Raw genomic sequence first — 16,433 nt, forward strand, 5'->3', positions numbered from 1 at the left:
TGCAGGGTCATTCTGTGAAATGAGTGGCTGAGAACTGAACATGTAATAAGATGAAGTATTACTCAGCTCAGTTTTTCAATAAAATAGTGATCCATATATCCCAAATGTGGGCACTCCTGAGAGGTTTCATCAAGCAAAAGCTCTGAAACATGCGTAGCTCTTGTTCTAATTATTTTCTCTTCTTTTTTTGGGGGGGTAGAGTGGTGAAGAAGGGGAGGAGGCAGAACTCCAAAATAAAGCACATGGTCATGATTGCATCACAACAGAAAGAAAGGGCACTGCACTTTTTGGAAAACATTTAAGACTTTTAGAGTTTATGGTGTGTTGGAGAGAATAGTTAAAAAACCAGAGCCATACTGCTATTTGGTAGTCAGGCTAGAAACTGCTCACTAGAAGCAAGGGATACAGAAGCAGAAATTACAACCTGAAATCACTTTAATCCATACCAAAAGCTTTGTAATAAGAATATTAACAGTTTTTAAATAATTTCAGGACATGTCTTTTTTTTTTTTTTAAGTATTTAGATCTATGATTTCCACACCAGTACAAATTAATGCTTGATATATGTGAACAAGAGGCCTTAGCATTCAGTGAAGGTGTCAGCCACAATGGGTAACAGAGCTCCCCTGTTACTCCCAGGCACAGTGTACCTGTGCAGGCTTTCCTATCCTGCTCCTACCTGCTGCAGACCCACAGACTCTTTCTGCCTGAATCTGTCCATCCAGCCCCTTCTCTGTCTAGCACACAACATGTCACAACTGTTCCAGAAGAGATTAGAGAGATGTTTTCTTTCTAGACAGGGTTCAGACATTATTCTTAACTGTTTTGTTTAACCCTGCCTCAAAACAGGGCCCAAAAAAGATCTAGGCTACATTTATACATACCCTCTGCCACTCTTACCAGTACCAGCAGTGAAACTGCATTTGGGAAGAGCCACAGGCCCCTTTCCATTCCACCAGGAGCCTGAGGCTGATCTCTCTGCCCTGTGCAAGGGCTTCTCTCCCCATGGGATTGCTATCAAGGACTCTGTCCGTGGTGACTACAGCAATAGCTTTTGCAACAAGAACACCCTCCTGCTAGAGGAAGGGCCATGTCTGGGTGCTAATTTAACAAAGGTCGCCTACCAGCTTTGGACAATAAGCATGGTTACTGCCTAGTAGGGCTGGCTCGACTTCAGTATAAGTTGCTCTACATCATATTTCTAACTTTTGACTCAGCAGACACCATAAAATTTAGCCTTAGCAACAGTAAAGCTGGATATCATTGCCTCTGTAAAAAATGCTTTGAGTTGTAATATTTATGGGGTCATTTACCTTACTAGAAAATGCATTGGCCATCTGGGAAAGGCTGGTCATTTTATGAGTGGCTTCATCCAAAGCTTACGTTGTACTGTCCTTTTCAGCAAGCAAAGCACGCTTGCTGAGTACATTTTCTGATGTAAAACCATTATGTTATTGCATGTACTCCCTATCAAAGCAAGGAATCTGTTTGAAAAACTGACAGATGAGAAATCAAATGGACAGGGTTAACCACCTGACAAATGGTGTCCAGATCAATTTTCAATAGAATTACTAAAAAAACCTCCAGGATTAACCACCATCCATTCTCTGCTACAAAGGGGAAAGCCATCTTACCAACTGGTTGTCAAACTTGGTAACACATACTGCTGAAATCCTGACTTGTACCTATTAAGAATTAACTTGCTTTTTTCTTTAGTTGTGCAAAGTGAGAATTATTTTCTAACTATATAAGCAGATATTATATAAATACAATACCCCATGGCACAGACTTTTAAAATGATGAATTATTATTAAAAAGAGTACATCAAAAGACCTGAAAGAAAATCACAGTAAATGACACCAAGATGTTATATTTTTACCAAGCATTAGCATTCCACAGATTTAGAGATAACATTACACTATATAAAGAACCAAACATCTTTAGATATTGGGGGAAAAAGGCAAATAAAGGAAATTGTAATTTTGTCTTATGCTGACGTAACGAAATAATTATATATGGCCACAGGATTTAGCATGTATAGTTCCAGGTTAATTAATTAGATTAATCTTTAGGGCAATAGTTTTAGAGAAGGAGTCCTTTTACTTCCCTTCTTGCCATGCAACTTTTTAAAGAAGTAATTTCATCTAATCTGAAGCATCGATGTTATTATATTTTCATTTTATGATGCCCAACAGAGTACAGAAGAGGTGGTAAAATATTTTATCCCAAATCAAATGCATGCATTTCTCAACTCAAATTCCAATTAAGTATGTGCTTTTAAAATTTACATATGAACAGAAGTCAAGAGGCCTAAAGGTATTATCAGGTTGCTCTAGTTACAGCTTTAACCTTAAAATAATTTAACGTCTAGATTTTTTCATCCAGTTTCCCTGAACTATTTTTAAGTATGTCAATAGGTAGCAGACAAGTCACCTACCTACTCTGAAGATCAAATCATCTTCAATGGGATTCTCTTTTCTTTTGCCGGTGCTGTACATGCTCGCAGGTCTTTTCACAGCTTTCTGCTTCACGTGACCACTGCCAGGAGATTTAACACGCCTCTTAACCCCTTCAGTGGTAGGGGACACATCTGCTGATCTGACCACTTTAAGTTTGAATGGGCTGCCCTTGATATGTTGATCATAAAGTCTCAGTGACAAAGTGAAGTCCCCTTCTTTCTGAACAGTATACAGAAATTCGTAAGTGCCATTTTTATTGTCAAGTATTTCTCCATCCGCTACACTCCCATCAGGTGTGCTCAGTTCAGCAGTGAGGTAAGCGTTCCCAGATTTACAGAGCTCCCCATCTTTGTCCTTAGTTGTGATGGTAACGGACATGGGCTGTCCGATCACTGTCTGCCTCAGTCCCTCACCTGTGGCAACTGTTTCAGAGGCAACAGCATTGGTGGTTAAAATAGTACCCAGATTGTGAATGGACTTCTTCAGGCCTTCCGTTTCCACTATGAAGTCCAACTGATCATTTTCACGTGGCTGCAACGGGAAGTCCCGCTCAGCCAGTTCATTCAGCTTGTCGCTCATTTGCTTCTTCACCAGCAGAACTTCGGTTTCAGTGCCGTGGTTGAGGGCTTGGGCCGTAAAGTTGCTGCAACTTTTAATGCTTTCTTGTCCTTCAAGTAAAGTATCCAGCTGTGTCTGGAGGACCTGTGTGCATTACCAAACACCAGATCAGCATCATGTTACAAGAACTGTCCTAGCAATATGTAGCATGCTTTATATCTGAAGGCCTTTGTAGAAACCCAATTTATAGTGCTTTATGTTAGAGTTTATTTTAAAGTTTCATTTTAGAGTAAGTACCACACTGATTGCTAAATGTTCCTGGAATATCATGCTGCAACACAAAAAACGTACCCTGTTTTGGGTCTTCAAGGCTTCACAGATCCACTGTCACACTAGATTGAAATATTGCCCCATCTGTCTGTCTTGTCTTTTTTTTTTTTTTTGCAAAAAAAAACCCCCACAAATGTAGAAGTTTGAACCCTGCTCCATCTAAATCTCAGCTGTCACAATTAATGAGATAGTTACTGGGAATTGAGCTATGTGCACAGAGATAGAGATATTTTGGAGTCATCAGGCCCATTAATAAGGGAGGCTGCAAGAAACTTCTTGAAACTATTTCTTCAGAGCCAAGGGAAGCCTTGGGTTACTCCTCTATGGAGATGGACAAGAAGGCACTCTCAAGATCTGTACATCCATCCTGAAGAAAAATGTGATTCCTGATCTAACTAAGTGAAGAAAGGAAAAGTTTCCCCAGCAGAAGCGGGTAAGTTGATTCCCCAGTTTCAGCAGGCAGGAAAGCAAAACGTAAAGGATGGGTTGTGGATATTGGGAAGGGTTGAGTAGCCTGAAATTCTGGTGGGCAGCAAGTAGCTACTCTATATTTAAGACTGAGAAAGAGTTTTTATTATAGGCTCAGTTCTGGCCCTCAGTCTAAAACCCTTAAAACAGCATTGACCTCAAAATTGTTAGGTGTGGGCTGGGAACAAGGCTAACATTTTTTTTTAAACCAGTTTTGCAATGAATTGGAAAAAGGGTCCCTGAATTATAACAACCTAGCAGAGAAATTCATGACAGTCAGGAAAGCCTGTACATTCCAGCTACCCCCCACACTCTCCACTGACAAAATCCCCAAACCAAAGTACCCAGTCACACATGTGGTATGTTTTTCCTACAGAAAAGAACTAGAACTCTGTGGATCAGAGAAGTTATTTTGTTGATGATCACTGTAAAGTAAATATTTTCGAAACATTTCAATTGATTTTAAAGTAAACTTAGAGACTGGGTGTATTTATTGCTATGAGATACTCCTCCCTTGCTGAGACACACCATGTAATGACACTGCATTCTAAGGGCATTTTTCTTTTGAATTTTACAAAGTTATCTGCTTTTCACCCACTGGAGAAAATCCAGGCTGATGAGTTACTGATATGGGAAAGTGATAACAACACAAAATCTTCTGAAAGCAAAACAGAATGAACAAATTTCAAGAGTACACTGAAATTTCAAGTTATCTGTTTTTCTAGGCATCTACAAATCTCTCAGGATTCAATACAAGGCATTTATAATCTGCCTTGTTGTTATTCCAGGACATAAGTAGTTAAACAGATAACATAGCTAATAAAGTCCCAGGATGACAAAAACCTATATGCTTGGGATAACAAACCACAAACTGAGGAGGAAAACAATTTGCAGCTACATTTTCAAACCATTATTTTCTCAACATAGTTTTCTTTCATTACAAGGATGGAAAATATTCAATCCTACCATAACTAATATTTAAAACATGTTTAGAGTATTTTACATGAGGCCTCTTTCAGTCCATTGGACAACTGAAACTGAATTGCCAACTTTCTTTTAGTAAAGTGTAACCCTTTCGTTTTTTCATTTTTGCAAAGTACATGATCAGAATGATGGAATATTGGGTTTGAATTATTTTGCAGGACTACAATTCATTCAAAAACAAAATCCAATTCCAATCACTCTTTTTTATACAAACAGGGGAGATGCCTCTTCTACTGCTTATGTGCAGCTTTGTAAAACGCTCAAAATAATTTTTAAACTATTTTAAATCCCTTTAAACAACAATAAGATAATTTAACATCATATTCCATCTTGTGTGAACTTTGTACACACACTGAGTATATCTGTTTGCGAAGAAAATAAGTTTTTGTAATATCTTGGATATGTTTACATGAACCTGGGATCTAAGTCCAAATTTTTGATGCTAAAAGGTCCTCAGCTGCTACTTAGCTCTGGAGATGACTGAATTCTGTGCCCCTAGGGTTTTGGGCTCCCTATGTACCTGAAAGTACACATCTTGTGCACATGTTAGAATTCCTCCATTTTCACAGCCCCAGCAGTTCAATACCTTCCTAATGATCAAGCCTGTTCCAGATCCAGGAATGCAGCATTCCTCTGCTTCAGACATCTAGAGATGCTCAAGCTGCTCAGTAATCACAGAGAATGCCCAAAGATGCCAATATTATCAGGCGCTTTTGAAACGCCAGTTGTTGATGCTAGTTTCTTTTAAAGGCTGCTTTGAGGGAAGAGATCTTTCTTTTATATAAAACAACTGATGCCCAGGAAGACAAGGACTAAATTCTTTCATTTGCCTGATTCAGACTTACTAATCCTCAACAAAAACCCTACCTATCAGGCTACAGGCTTCTCTTTGTAAAAAGGCAGATTTCTGTTTTCTTCCTCTGAAGCTTAGTCTACAATACAGGGGGAAAAATGCAAGATTCAATCATCCAGATAGGAAGTAAAAGAGTGAATACAGTTCTGGAATTTATTGCTCTCTGCATTCCTCTGAGAAAGTCAGATGTCCCTGCAATCTTTATGTGTTCCATCCAGTGACATCTAACATGAAATATGTTACCAGGCATTTGAAAGGAAAACAGTGCTTTAAAGCAAAACCGTAAGCCTTGTTCAGTTCTTCAGCAGAAATTGTTTGGCCTGTATCTTCAGGGGGGGGTTCATAGGATTGCAGCCCAAGGATTTCAGACTTTCCTTTGGTGTTCCTTTATTGTCATCTGCACATCAACCTGTTGGCTTTAAGCAGACTCCCGCTTAGTGTGTTGGCCATTTTAGATACTCACACACCATGCACAAAGGGCTACCTGCCCATACAGGGTCTGGATTCCATTTATGAGGCTAGGCACCCACAAGCGAGGCTCTGCAGCACTTGATTTCAGGAAAACAAAGTTCTCCTCTGGGTCTCAGACACAATTTATCAAACTGGTGTCCTGCATCATTTGTAAAAACTGCCCGATTAAATTAATAGCTTTTCACTGAAACAAAACATGCATCTTACTTTGTGTTTAAGGCCATAATTCACTTCCAGTTCCATAAGCAGCACGCTCTTTCGCACATTTAAAGTCTTCTGGAGTTCATCAAAAGTGGAATGAATGTCATCTACAATGCTAGCCTTTTGGTTGGTTAACTGGTGTATGATTTCAGATATAAAATGAAGTGCTGAGTCGATCTCTGGAAGCCTGAGGGAGGGATTAAATTACAAAGATTGCTGTTTCAAAAGTCATTAAACATTGGCTCTTGCCCTGATATCTTTTGATGAAAAAATCTCATCAGCAGGCTGTCTTTAAACTCGGTCATTTCCCAAAAGTTCATTCCTTTTATAACCACATAGTGGTTTTGGTCTGATAAAATAAGGCTAAGCCAGGGCCCTCCCTTGTGGAAATCCATTAGACTTCAGGCATTTCCAGCAAGGAGGCCTTGGATCCTCTGTCTGTTATGCAAATATATCTACTTGGGAAGATACAACTAGATCTACCCCACTTTTTCTTTTTTTTTAGCCTTTCTGCCACCATAGTGTTTGTACTAGTGTTTTAAGCATCCGGTACTATTAATTTATCATGAAATTCATGACTGACTAGTACTTTTCTCCTTAACATTTTATGCCCCTTCTTTGGAGGACACTTGCATTTCTAATGGCCTCTGGTTTGTGAAAGACAGATAGGAATCTTCTGCTCTTTTCTGTTATCCCTCAGCACATCACACTCAATGGATTTTTTTCCTTATGCTAGCCTCACTATCCCTGTTTTCTAGGTAGAGGTCCATGGCACCAGCACATTAAAACCCAAGGTAATACAGGAAGCCAGTGGCAGAACTGAAAATGGACAATAATCAGTGGCGTCTCCATACCTTTTGTTGACAGCATCCAACTGGACTTGGAGGGAAGCCTTGTGTTGCTCCACCACATCCTTGAGTGGTACCGTGGGATGCTCTGCATGTTCTCCTTCTGTACACTCGCGGCACATGGCTGTCTCGCAGGACTGGCAGTAAAACTCCATCACCTGGAAAAGTGCACAACTCTGAATTCAAACATGGCAGCAGTAACATCGCTCAAAGCACATCTTACTGTGTCTTGAACTCATGTTATTATCCAAGCTCTGAGACAAAGTTTCTCCTTTCTTAGACACCAATAATTTACTGCCTAAAAGGTGGCTGTTATTCTTATATATTTCATATCAAAATGCTGGTTTGAATGCATTTTATTCTATCAGAACAGCAGCCTGGGAGACAGAATGCTGGATTTCAAGGCTGGCTTTAACATCATCTTTATACTGTGTAATAGTAAATTTTGGTGTCTCTCTCAAGTACTCCATGAAACAACTCAAAATACCAGGGCATTCAAGCCCCCTCACTAACTCGATCCTTAGTCTCCCCAGAGGGTCAGCCAAAGAAAGTGTAAACTTAGGCTGTTTTTCATAACAGGGTCATCCAAGGAACATAAACTCAACAGAGCTCACCAAACAGCATGTTTATTTGCTAGAGAAAAGCACCCTAAATGAACCAACCTGCTGCAGCGAAAAATCTCCATATCCCATTACTAATCCCTTAAAACCATCAAAACCTCATATCTGAGATTACAGTAAGAGTGCTGATCTACACTTGAAAGAGGAGGAGATTGTTTCAACCTGTTATGTACCCAGTAAGATGCTGTCTGAAGATAAAAAAAGATCTTTACATGTAATAAATACCCCAAATTCTGAATATATTCATGAAGGAAAAGAAATAGAAAAGCGCTGTGCCCAAAATCATACGTTAGTTAAAATAATGCATATATACGCAAACTTGGCATGAGATTTTCTTTTACAGCTAGGAAGTCCTTGAGCACAAAACACTTTAGGCTTATTACAAGTATATAAGGAAGCTCGTAGTATATGCGTCAAAGCAAGACATTGGAAGCTCTCTTGCATTCAGAACATAGCATCAGAATCTTGAATAACTCGGCTGATGCTTCTGGCAATCAGACCTCTTGCACAAAGATGGTTGTGCTGGAGATGTTGGTTGAGAACAAGATGGTTGTGTACAACTGACTGTTTTCAGGTGAGCAGAGGGATCTGTAACAGCACTGTGCAAAGTAGCTGGCTGCTCCAAAACATCTTGAGAATTAGGAGGGAGAAGTAAGAACCATGATTTGCATGTGGCTATTAGCATTAATAGGGATTTTCCTCTGATAAGCTCCTTTCCATCATATTCCCATTCTTCTATCTTATCTCAATTCACAAGATAAGGGATTCACATGCAATGAGGGTTTAGTCATTTGTTGGCCATTCGTGTAAGCCACTTTAGAGAAAATTTAAAAGCTGCTCCAAATAAACTGTAAGATCAAATATATCAGCAAGAAAAAAAAAAAAGTAGATCTTCTGAACAATGACAACCACATCAATACTACACCAGTCACTGTGAATTTAGCAGTCTCAGAGTAGTAGATCCTCTGAGGCCTGATAGTTACTTTGGTAGGCACTAAGATGTGACACAGTCTTACAGTACATAGAGGAAATAAGTTAAACAGAGTTTAGGATTTAAATTCTTTTCAAAGGCTTAAAAACTTTGCAACCAGAAACAACCAAAATGAACAATATTTTATTAAGAAACTCTTAAGTCTTTTTATATGGTCAAAAAATTTCATTTCTTTTGAATGAGTGTCTAAAGTTCATCTTTCTTCCTCTTCATAATTTAATGCTTAGGTTCAAGATATTTTAACAAGCCCTTTACTTATTAAATATTTTTATCTTTGGATACAAGGCTTAGAATAATTTCATATTTCTGTTTCCTATTGAACACCTCATAATAAACATTATATTTGCAGCAACATATATAAGAAAGAAAGCATCTCATTGGCATATTAAAGTTTCGCCTAATCAACTTTTTTCCTCTTTATTCAAGCACCAGAGAATCACGTAAGCTAGAATGCTAATAGCAAGCAGACCACAAAGACCTAATGTGTATGTCTGCATAGAAATAGTCGTCTTTGCCTCAGTCAAATTCAAGATGTTTTGAGTGAGGCAGCTTTCATTTCCCATTAAAATCTTTGTGCCATAGCTGAAGGAAAAAGAAAACCTAATATTAATATGATTCAGGCTTCAAGTGCCTAAATAAGCTTATTTTCTAACATTTTGTCTATCATTTCTTAATCACGTAAGATTAATTTCTAACTACAAACAGACATGTGTTACTGGCTTTTCCTCTTTCCCCTCAATGCCCAACATGGGCATCACATTTTGTGACTTTCCCAGAAAGCTTTTCATGATAACAGGTTTGCTTCACAAAACATCTCAGAAAAAAATGTTTGCCTGAACCCCTCCTTTCCAAATTGAAGAGAACTCTTGGGCAGGATATACTATGGCATCCAACACTGGCTTCAGGTGTATTTCCACTGGTCAATGAGAACATTCCCATCAGCTGTAATGAAATGTGAATTAATACCCACTGGTTCTGAAATCCCATCCACTAACTCCCACCTTAAACCTGACCAGCATATTTCAGCACAGTGATCTAATTAGAGACCCATGCATATCTTCACTACTGTAATTTAACTGAATTTACAGAAACTTTTTAATTTGCATAATCAAGGATGCAGGTACTTCTGAATTATATTTCACAAAGGCCAAAGGACACTAATTCCAGACCTTCAAAGTTCAGGTCTCGAGAAAATGGCTCTCACCAATCACAAGCCGCCCTTATCTAAAATCACATTTGAATAATCACATTGTTCATCCTCTGCTTTCTATCTGTTTGAATTAAAACAGCAGTCCAAAGAAAAAGGATGAGTCTGCTCCTTGCCAGCCTTCTTCCTCATCTCACACACATGTTTAATTCCTCTGTCTCAGGGCTAATGTGTACCTTAGCTTTGTATGTTTTGGCTTTTAGAAGAATATAAGTTTGGATTACCTGACGGCACTTCCCAGATACCTGGTAAAATTTAGAATGTGGGCTTTTGTTCTCCCTAGTCCTAGCTTTTGCCTTACCCATGCAGTAAACCTGAAAGCTTTAAGCAAATTTTTTAAAAAGTTTTGTAAGACTATAATGACTTAAACAACATACTTACATACAAGTGAACCACCCAAAACTCTTGTATGACTTCCCAATTCAGTCAGATATTATTGTATCAGTCACCTATTGCTTCCTAACTGTATTAAATGTTCCTTGTGAGGCAGAACAAAATTTCGCCAGCAGTGAGTTCAGTTTATTAGTTCTAATGCTCATTAAGAATCTAACTCCGACATTCTGAATTTTGTATTTAGTATTCAATGACACACTGAATATTGCAGAGTACAGAAGAAACTAGATTACACTTTAATGGGATACACGAGTAAGTGACAATGGTGGGAAGTACAGAGGTGAGGAGAAAAAACAAGGTTTAAAAGGTATGTTATGAAGTGACTTCATCAGAATATCAAGGATAGGTGCTTTTTTTATTTTTCTAAGAGAAGCATACAGGCCGTAAGCAACACCTGCACAAGTTCAGGAAATGTTTTTCTAGACAAGATCTTATACCTGTCAAGTTGCCAAGCTAGTCTATGATCTTTTGAGAAAAAGCTAGTCAGAGATAAGGCATTGCTCTCTTGTTACAAGCGTTTAATTTAATATTGGGTATGCTCTTTGTTATACTCTATAGGCAGAAAATACACTGCACCTGTAAAGGCACGGATCCTAGACTCTGGGCTGGCTTTCACTTCAAATTCAAATAAAACCCAAGCATGGACTTTTCCGGATGGGTGACTGCAAAGAGGCTACACCACTCATTACATATTATGAAGTAATGGACGTACAATTTCACAGCCTTCCCTGTCTTGGCTGTTGTACCTGGTCCCTAAGTTATTATAGACCAATGTTTCCAAACCAGGATGCTTACATCCAACAAGAGCTGCAGGTGTTTAGCAGCTGAGAATAAAGCCAATTTTCTTTTAATATGTAGATAGAAGATAAGAATCTTCTGTTAGGTTCAAAACTTCCATAACATATGTGCCCTATTACCCCAATTTAACAAGAACATACATTTGTGCTCTGTGTTGGGTGAATATGAGGAAGCATTTGTTTATAGTTCAAGCACAGGAAAACATCTCTCATGTTAAGATACTACAAGCTAAGTTTCATTTTTCATAAGAACACACACAACAAAGATGCCACAACAGAGGATGAGAGGATGTGCACAGGAGTAGGATGCACACAGACGTATGGAAAATATGAGTGGTGGGAATAAGAGACCAATTGGAAGGGAAAGTATCTAATCTACATGGCCTGAGGAAGGCTAAGTTACAAGCAGACAGGCAAGCCAATGAGAAAGTATCTGCGCATCAGTTTCTATCTGATCTTAATCAGAGAGGTTTAAATCCAGCATGGCTGGAGAGATTGAAAAAACTTGTTTAAACGCAAACTTATTTCCACGCTAATATAAAGAAAATCTGGTAATATTTAAATGAAATATACTCAGGGCAAATTTTTCCCTTGATAGTAAAAATACAATGTGTGTGACCCTCCCCCAAGCAGTATGTAAAAATTAACGGAGAGAAGATTCAATGCAGAATGACTGCTGGTTCTGTGAAGGTATTCTCCTCCAGCTAGCACCTCAGTCCTCTCTCACTCCCTGAAGCCCCCAGCAAAGCTGCTAGCAGCCAGGCACTTGCCACACAGTGCCCTTGTGCTGTGTACCCATGAAGCCAACAAAAGCCCATTTCCTCAGTCAGGCGTAAGGTGCCCAGCACCTTGCCCTGCACACCCTGCCCATCAGCCAGACCCACCTGGCCAGCCTGAAGCAGCTCTCCCCAAAGCTCATCTCAGCTCCTCCCATCACAAGGACTAATGTGTGCACTTTAGCTTTTAATTTCCTAGCTCACAAAGCTTTAAATTGGAGTCACTCTCAGCCTGTCCTCAACCTTCCCAGAAACTTACTGAAACGAGAAGATATTCCCGTCACACATTACTCAGCATCCTAAAAGGCATGCTATGTTTCAAGGCAAGCCAAGTAAGTTTGGTTTAGAGGACTTACAGACCCACCTTTCCCTAGAAGGGAGTTCTCAGAGAGCTATAAGGTGACATATTTTTAATTGTAGGCAAACCAGTTTTTTTTTCTAAGCACACCCAAAGAATCATCAGCTGATAATATAAAATGCAAAACAAGTAACATCTCATTTTGACTTTTTTCTGCATTTCACAATCAAATGGCTCCTATCACAATTGTTACATTAGAAAAGAACTATGATTCGTTTTAAGGAGAGCCAATAAAATGCAAATAAAAATTAGGAATGTATTAATCAGTAACCACTACACACATAGCTATAGTACACATTAAAAAAGTTAAACCAGTTATTCATTAATCAGAGTGTACAGCAAATCAGTTCTACAAGTCCACCTAATTCCAGCAGATCAGTAAAGGAGAGGGAACTGAGCTGTTCCTCTGTAAGAGTAATCACTATCTATCAGCTGAATTATTCCTATACCACCTATATACCTAAACTGAGTATCAAATAAAACATTCCCAGAAATACTGGCACATATTTCTTGGCTTGCATAGAAGCACAGCATTCAGTTTACAACACAGCATTGCTCAGCTTTGCAATGTGGTCTACTTACATGTTTGCATAAGCCTGGCTATGAAACAGGAGCTCATATACCTACCATGAAGCCACACAGGTTAACATTGAAAATTGTGAAGTAAGCAGAGTTAGAGCTGTTCTTGTAATAATCCGGGGATACTTACTCAGTTGGGTGTACTTGCCAATGAATACACTGATATGATTTGAGGGTGTATGTGGGGGGATGCCAGGCAAAAAAAGTAGGTGGGGGAAAAAAACAAAGCAGCCTCCAAGGACTGATACATGAGATGCACAAAACACTGCAGGATAAACACAAGCTCTCTGTTTCCAGCCTGTGCTGACCCAAAGCATCCTGAGCTAGGACACCTTTTTACTTGGCTCCATGTTAATATGCTCACACAGCTTTTGGTACTGCCTCAGTGTGCAGGTCAGTTAAACTTATAAGGTCCCTGACGCATACTGCCTAAACAAGCCCACGTGTTCCCATGGCAATAGTTGAATCTACAAATAAGAGAGCCATGGAAACCCATCCCAAAGAGGCAAAGGGCAAAGGCACAAGGTTCAGCGCTTGCAGGACAAAAATTTTGACCAAATGTGCTAAAAGACAGTATCATCCATGATGATTGGTAAGATGAAATAATATCCTCACAACTTTAAGATGCTCCACTAAGAGCATTTGAGTTAATTTTAAGAATCTCTTGTCTTTTGTTGACATATTATAAAATCAAAGAACTAGTGTGATTCCAATTCCCCCACTATCTTTTTAGAACAAAATATCCATGACAAACCAGACCAGTCAGTATGTATCAGTACGTATCACAGGAGTTCATCTCACTTACATTTCCATCATGATTGGGGCAGGAGAGCGGTTTGCCTGCAGCAACAGCGGTGACAGTCTCCAAGATGGAGGACTCTTCAATGCTGTTGTCCGGCGTTCGTTGCAGGACATCCATCAGGTTGGTGATAAAGAAATTGTTCTGGAGTGCAGAAACCCCTTTCTCTGGCAGAATGGAGGTCTGGCGGCACACGGGGCAAGAAAGGGTTAAGCTATGAGCTGGAATGTAATTCTGTAAGCACCTATGGGGAAGGGAGGTGGAAGGAGAGAAAGAGAGAGGCAAAATATCATCAAAGAGGAAAAAAACTCCCTTCAGTTTAAGAACTGGTTTGAAATAGTGCTACCCTTACTTATAAAAGGAAAGCTACATCACCAGGCTTCAGAAGTAAAAGTGGTTATGGGGATTTTTTTTTCCTTTAGGTCTTTTTTCTCTGCCACATGAAAAAAGTTCAATAAGCTGATATCATTTTAATAGTTATGTGCCTTTCTTTGAGATATTTCTGCAGAGTGGATCCATGCTTCCAGACATGTACTGCATCCTGCTCACAGGGTAGTAAAAATGATAAACTATCAGATAAAGTTTGACAGGCATGAAGTTATTGCACCAAGTATTTGAACCTGTGTCTGACTAACCAGTGGTTGACCCTGGTCTTTCCAATAGAACCTCCTTTATTAGCTTGTATCTGTGGGTTTAGTGTTTCAGAGCTAAAACCTGGTCCCAATGAAACCAATGGAAATTCTTCCATTTATTTAAATTAGGAAAGTTATTTGGCAGTTAGCCAGAATCAACAGAGCTCTCTTTACTACATAGAGAAGCATGTCCTGGGTTATCACAGTTTATGTTAAGGGGAGTTTTGGGGGAAGATTTTTGTTTGGTTTTGTTTGATTGGGGGGTGGGTTTGGTTTTGTTTAAGAGTTTTGTTTTGTTTTATTTTTAAGAAGAACTGAATTTCAGAGAATATAAATCTGACACAGAAGTTCTGTGATCAACAATATGCAGCAGACTGGTCTAGGTGGTAGTTAGTGCCACTTTTGACCTTGAAAATCAAGTTAACAGCTGCTGGGCATGCAACATCCAACTGCAATTGGCAATTCAGTATAGTCCCATAAGCTTTGCAGAATGCAGTTCTTCAGGAGTCTAAAATTCCTCATGAGATGCCAACCAAGAAAGTGTGACCTCGCACAGCTACACAGCTCTTATCCACTTCCAAGGGCTTTGCTTGCACCAATCTTCATCCTCCCTTGGCAGCTCTCCCCCTGACCTCCCACAGGGCCCTGTGAAAGGAGAGCTTGGGTTTTGTACATCAGCAGTACATTGGAGGAGTTCTTCCAACCTCTCTCCATAACCAGATCAGCATAAGAGGATTACAGTGAAAACCAGAAGCTGACCTTAGGATTTACACATGAACTGAAGTCAAGAAACTTAAGACACGGTGGTGAAAATCTTGACTTCACTGACTTCAGTGAGAGTTTCACTGCTGACTTCAGTAAAGTTGGGGTTTCCTATTCTTCTATAAAAGACCATTTCATCTGACACACTCAGAGATCCACAATTTCTTGCACCCTGGGCAAAATTAGATATGCACACCACAATTCTAGCTAAGAGGTTGAAATCTCCTAAACTAAATGTTCACACAAAATACCATTTATTAAAATTGTCCTGCCATTCAATATATAGTCCAAAGAGTTGCATCCCATCATCAGATAAAGAACTCTAACCAATAATTCTTCAGCTAACTTTTCTGCAGATGCTGTATTTTCTCCACCATTTGATGGATAATATAATGTTAAAGTATCACTATGTATATTCAATTCATTCAGCTGAATACAGTATAAGGCAGGTTGCTGTTTTATCACGTGTATTTTCAGAGAATTTTTCCACTTCAGTCAACCAAGCTGCAGAATAATAAAGACATTTAATCACAGGTTATTAATAAGTATATATCATGTCTAACCCTTGGACAGAACGGGATAATTATTTCGCTGCTTAATAAATCAACAAAGAAAGGTTTTTATTGTTTCTAATTATAGGCTAATCGGTCTCAAATAAATTTGAGGCCATTAATTTGAGGTCCCAACTCTGACTGCCATCACCTTTCACATTGTTGTAACTGTATTCATTAGTTTCATTGGATTTACTTTTCATTTACTCTTGCATAAAGGGAATGTATTCCAAATATTCCACTGCTGTCTCTTCTTCCTGCCTGCCACAAATAACAGTGTTTTTCTACATCCCTGCCTCTCCAGCCTTCCGAGACTTTATCGTGCCTTAACATGACCTTTACAAGTAAAGAGAAAAGTCCCCATCCACTAAAAGATGCATTGTTCTGTGCTTGTTGCATGACACAAATACCTAGTTACCAGCATGAGGAAAGGACTTACCTCTCACAGAAAGTGTGCAGGCAGGGAAGTACTTTGGGGTTCTTGTAACGGTCCAGGCATATGCTGCAAATCAGAAACTGCTTGTCAATCTGACGGACCACAGGACTTGGGATGTTGGAGCCTTCACTGGCCATCCTAGACCACTGACATATGGGTCCTGTTCCCTTCTACCCTGCACACTGCTGGAGTGGGGTGGGGAAAAGAAGAAAAGAAGAAAAATGGCTTATAAACTCCATGAAATCAACAACTAATTCACTCATTTTTCATCCTTATGCAGGAATTCATATTTCCATATAAAACCAAAACAGTGAAGAATTAAACTTCTAAAATGGTTTATCACAGATGAGAGCCTGGGAA

General features: G+C 39.2%; 1 protein-coding gene across 2 annotated transcripts in view; it reads right to left on the bottom strand.

The window, feature by feature from the left end:
* The window catches only part of TRIM2 (tripartite motif containing 2), a 42,617-nt gene that overhangs the window by 21,450 nt on the left and 4,734 nt on the right, over window positions 1-16,433 (bottom strand). For both annotated transcript variants that reach the window (XM_009587789.1, XM_009587788.1), the window contains exons 2-6: window positions 16,077-16,258; window positions 13,699-13,936; window positions 7,179-7,330; window positions 6,331-6,511; window positions 2,438-3,161 (exon numbers count right to left, since the gene is read on the bottom strand). In XM_009587789.1, coding sequence (XP_009586084.1) covers window positions 2,438-3,161; window positions 6,331-6,511; window positions 7,179-7,330; window positions 13,699-13,936; window positions 16,077-16,210 — 1,429 coding nt within the window. In that variant the 5' untranslated portion in view covers window positions 16,211-16,258. The remainder of the gene's footprint in view (window positions 1-2,437; window positions 3,162-6,330; window positions 6,512-7,178; window positions 7,331-13,698; window positions 13,937-16,076; window positions 16,259-16,433) is intronic.

The sequence above is a fragment of the Fulmarus glacialis genome, unplaced genomic scaffold (genome assembly GCF_000690835.1).
Source record: "Fulmarus glacialis isolate BGI_N327 unplaced genomic scaffold, ASM69083v1 scaffold5161, whole genome shotgun sequence".
Classification (NCBI taxonomy): Eukaryota; Metazoa; Chordata; class Aves; order Procellariiformes; family Procellariidae; genus Fulmarus; species Fulmarus glacialis.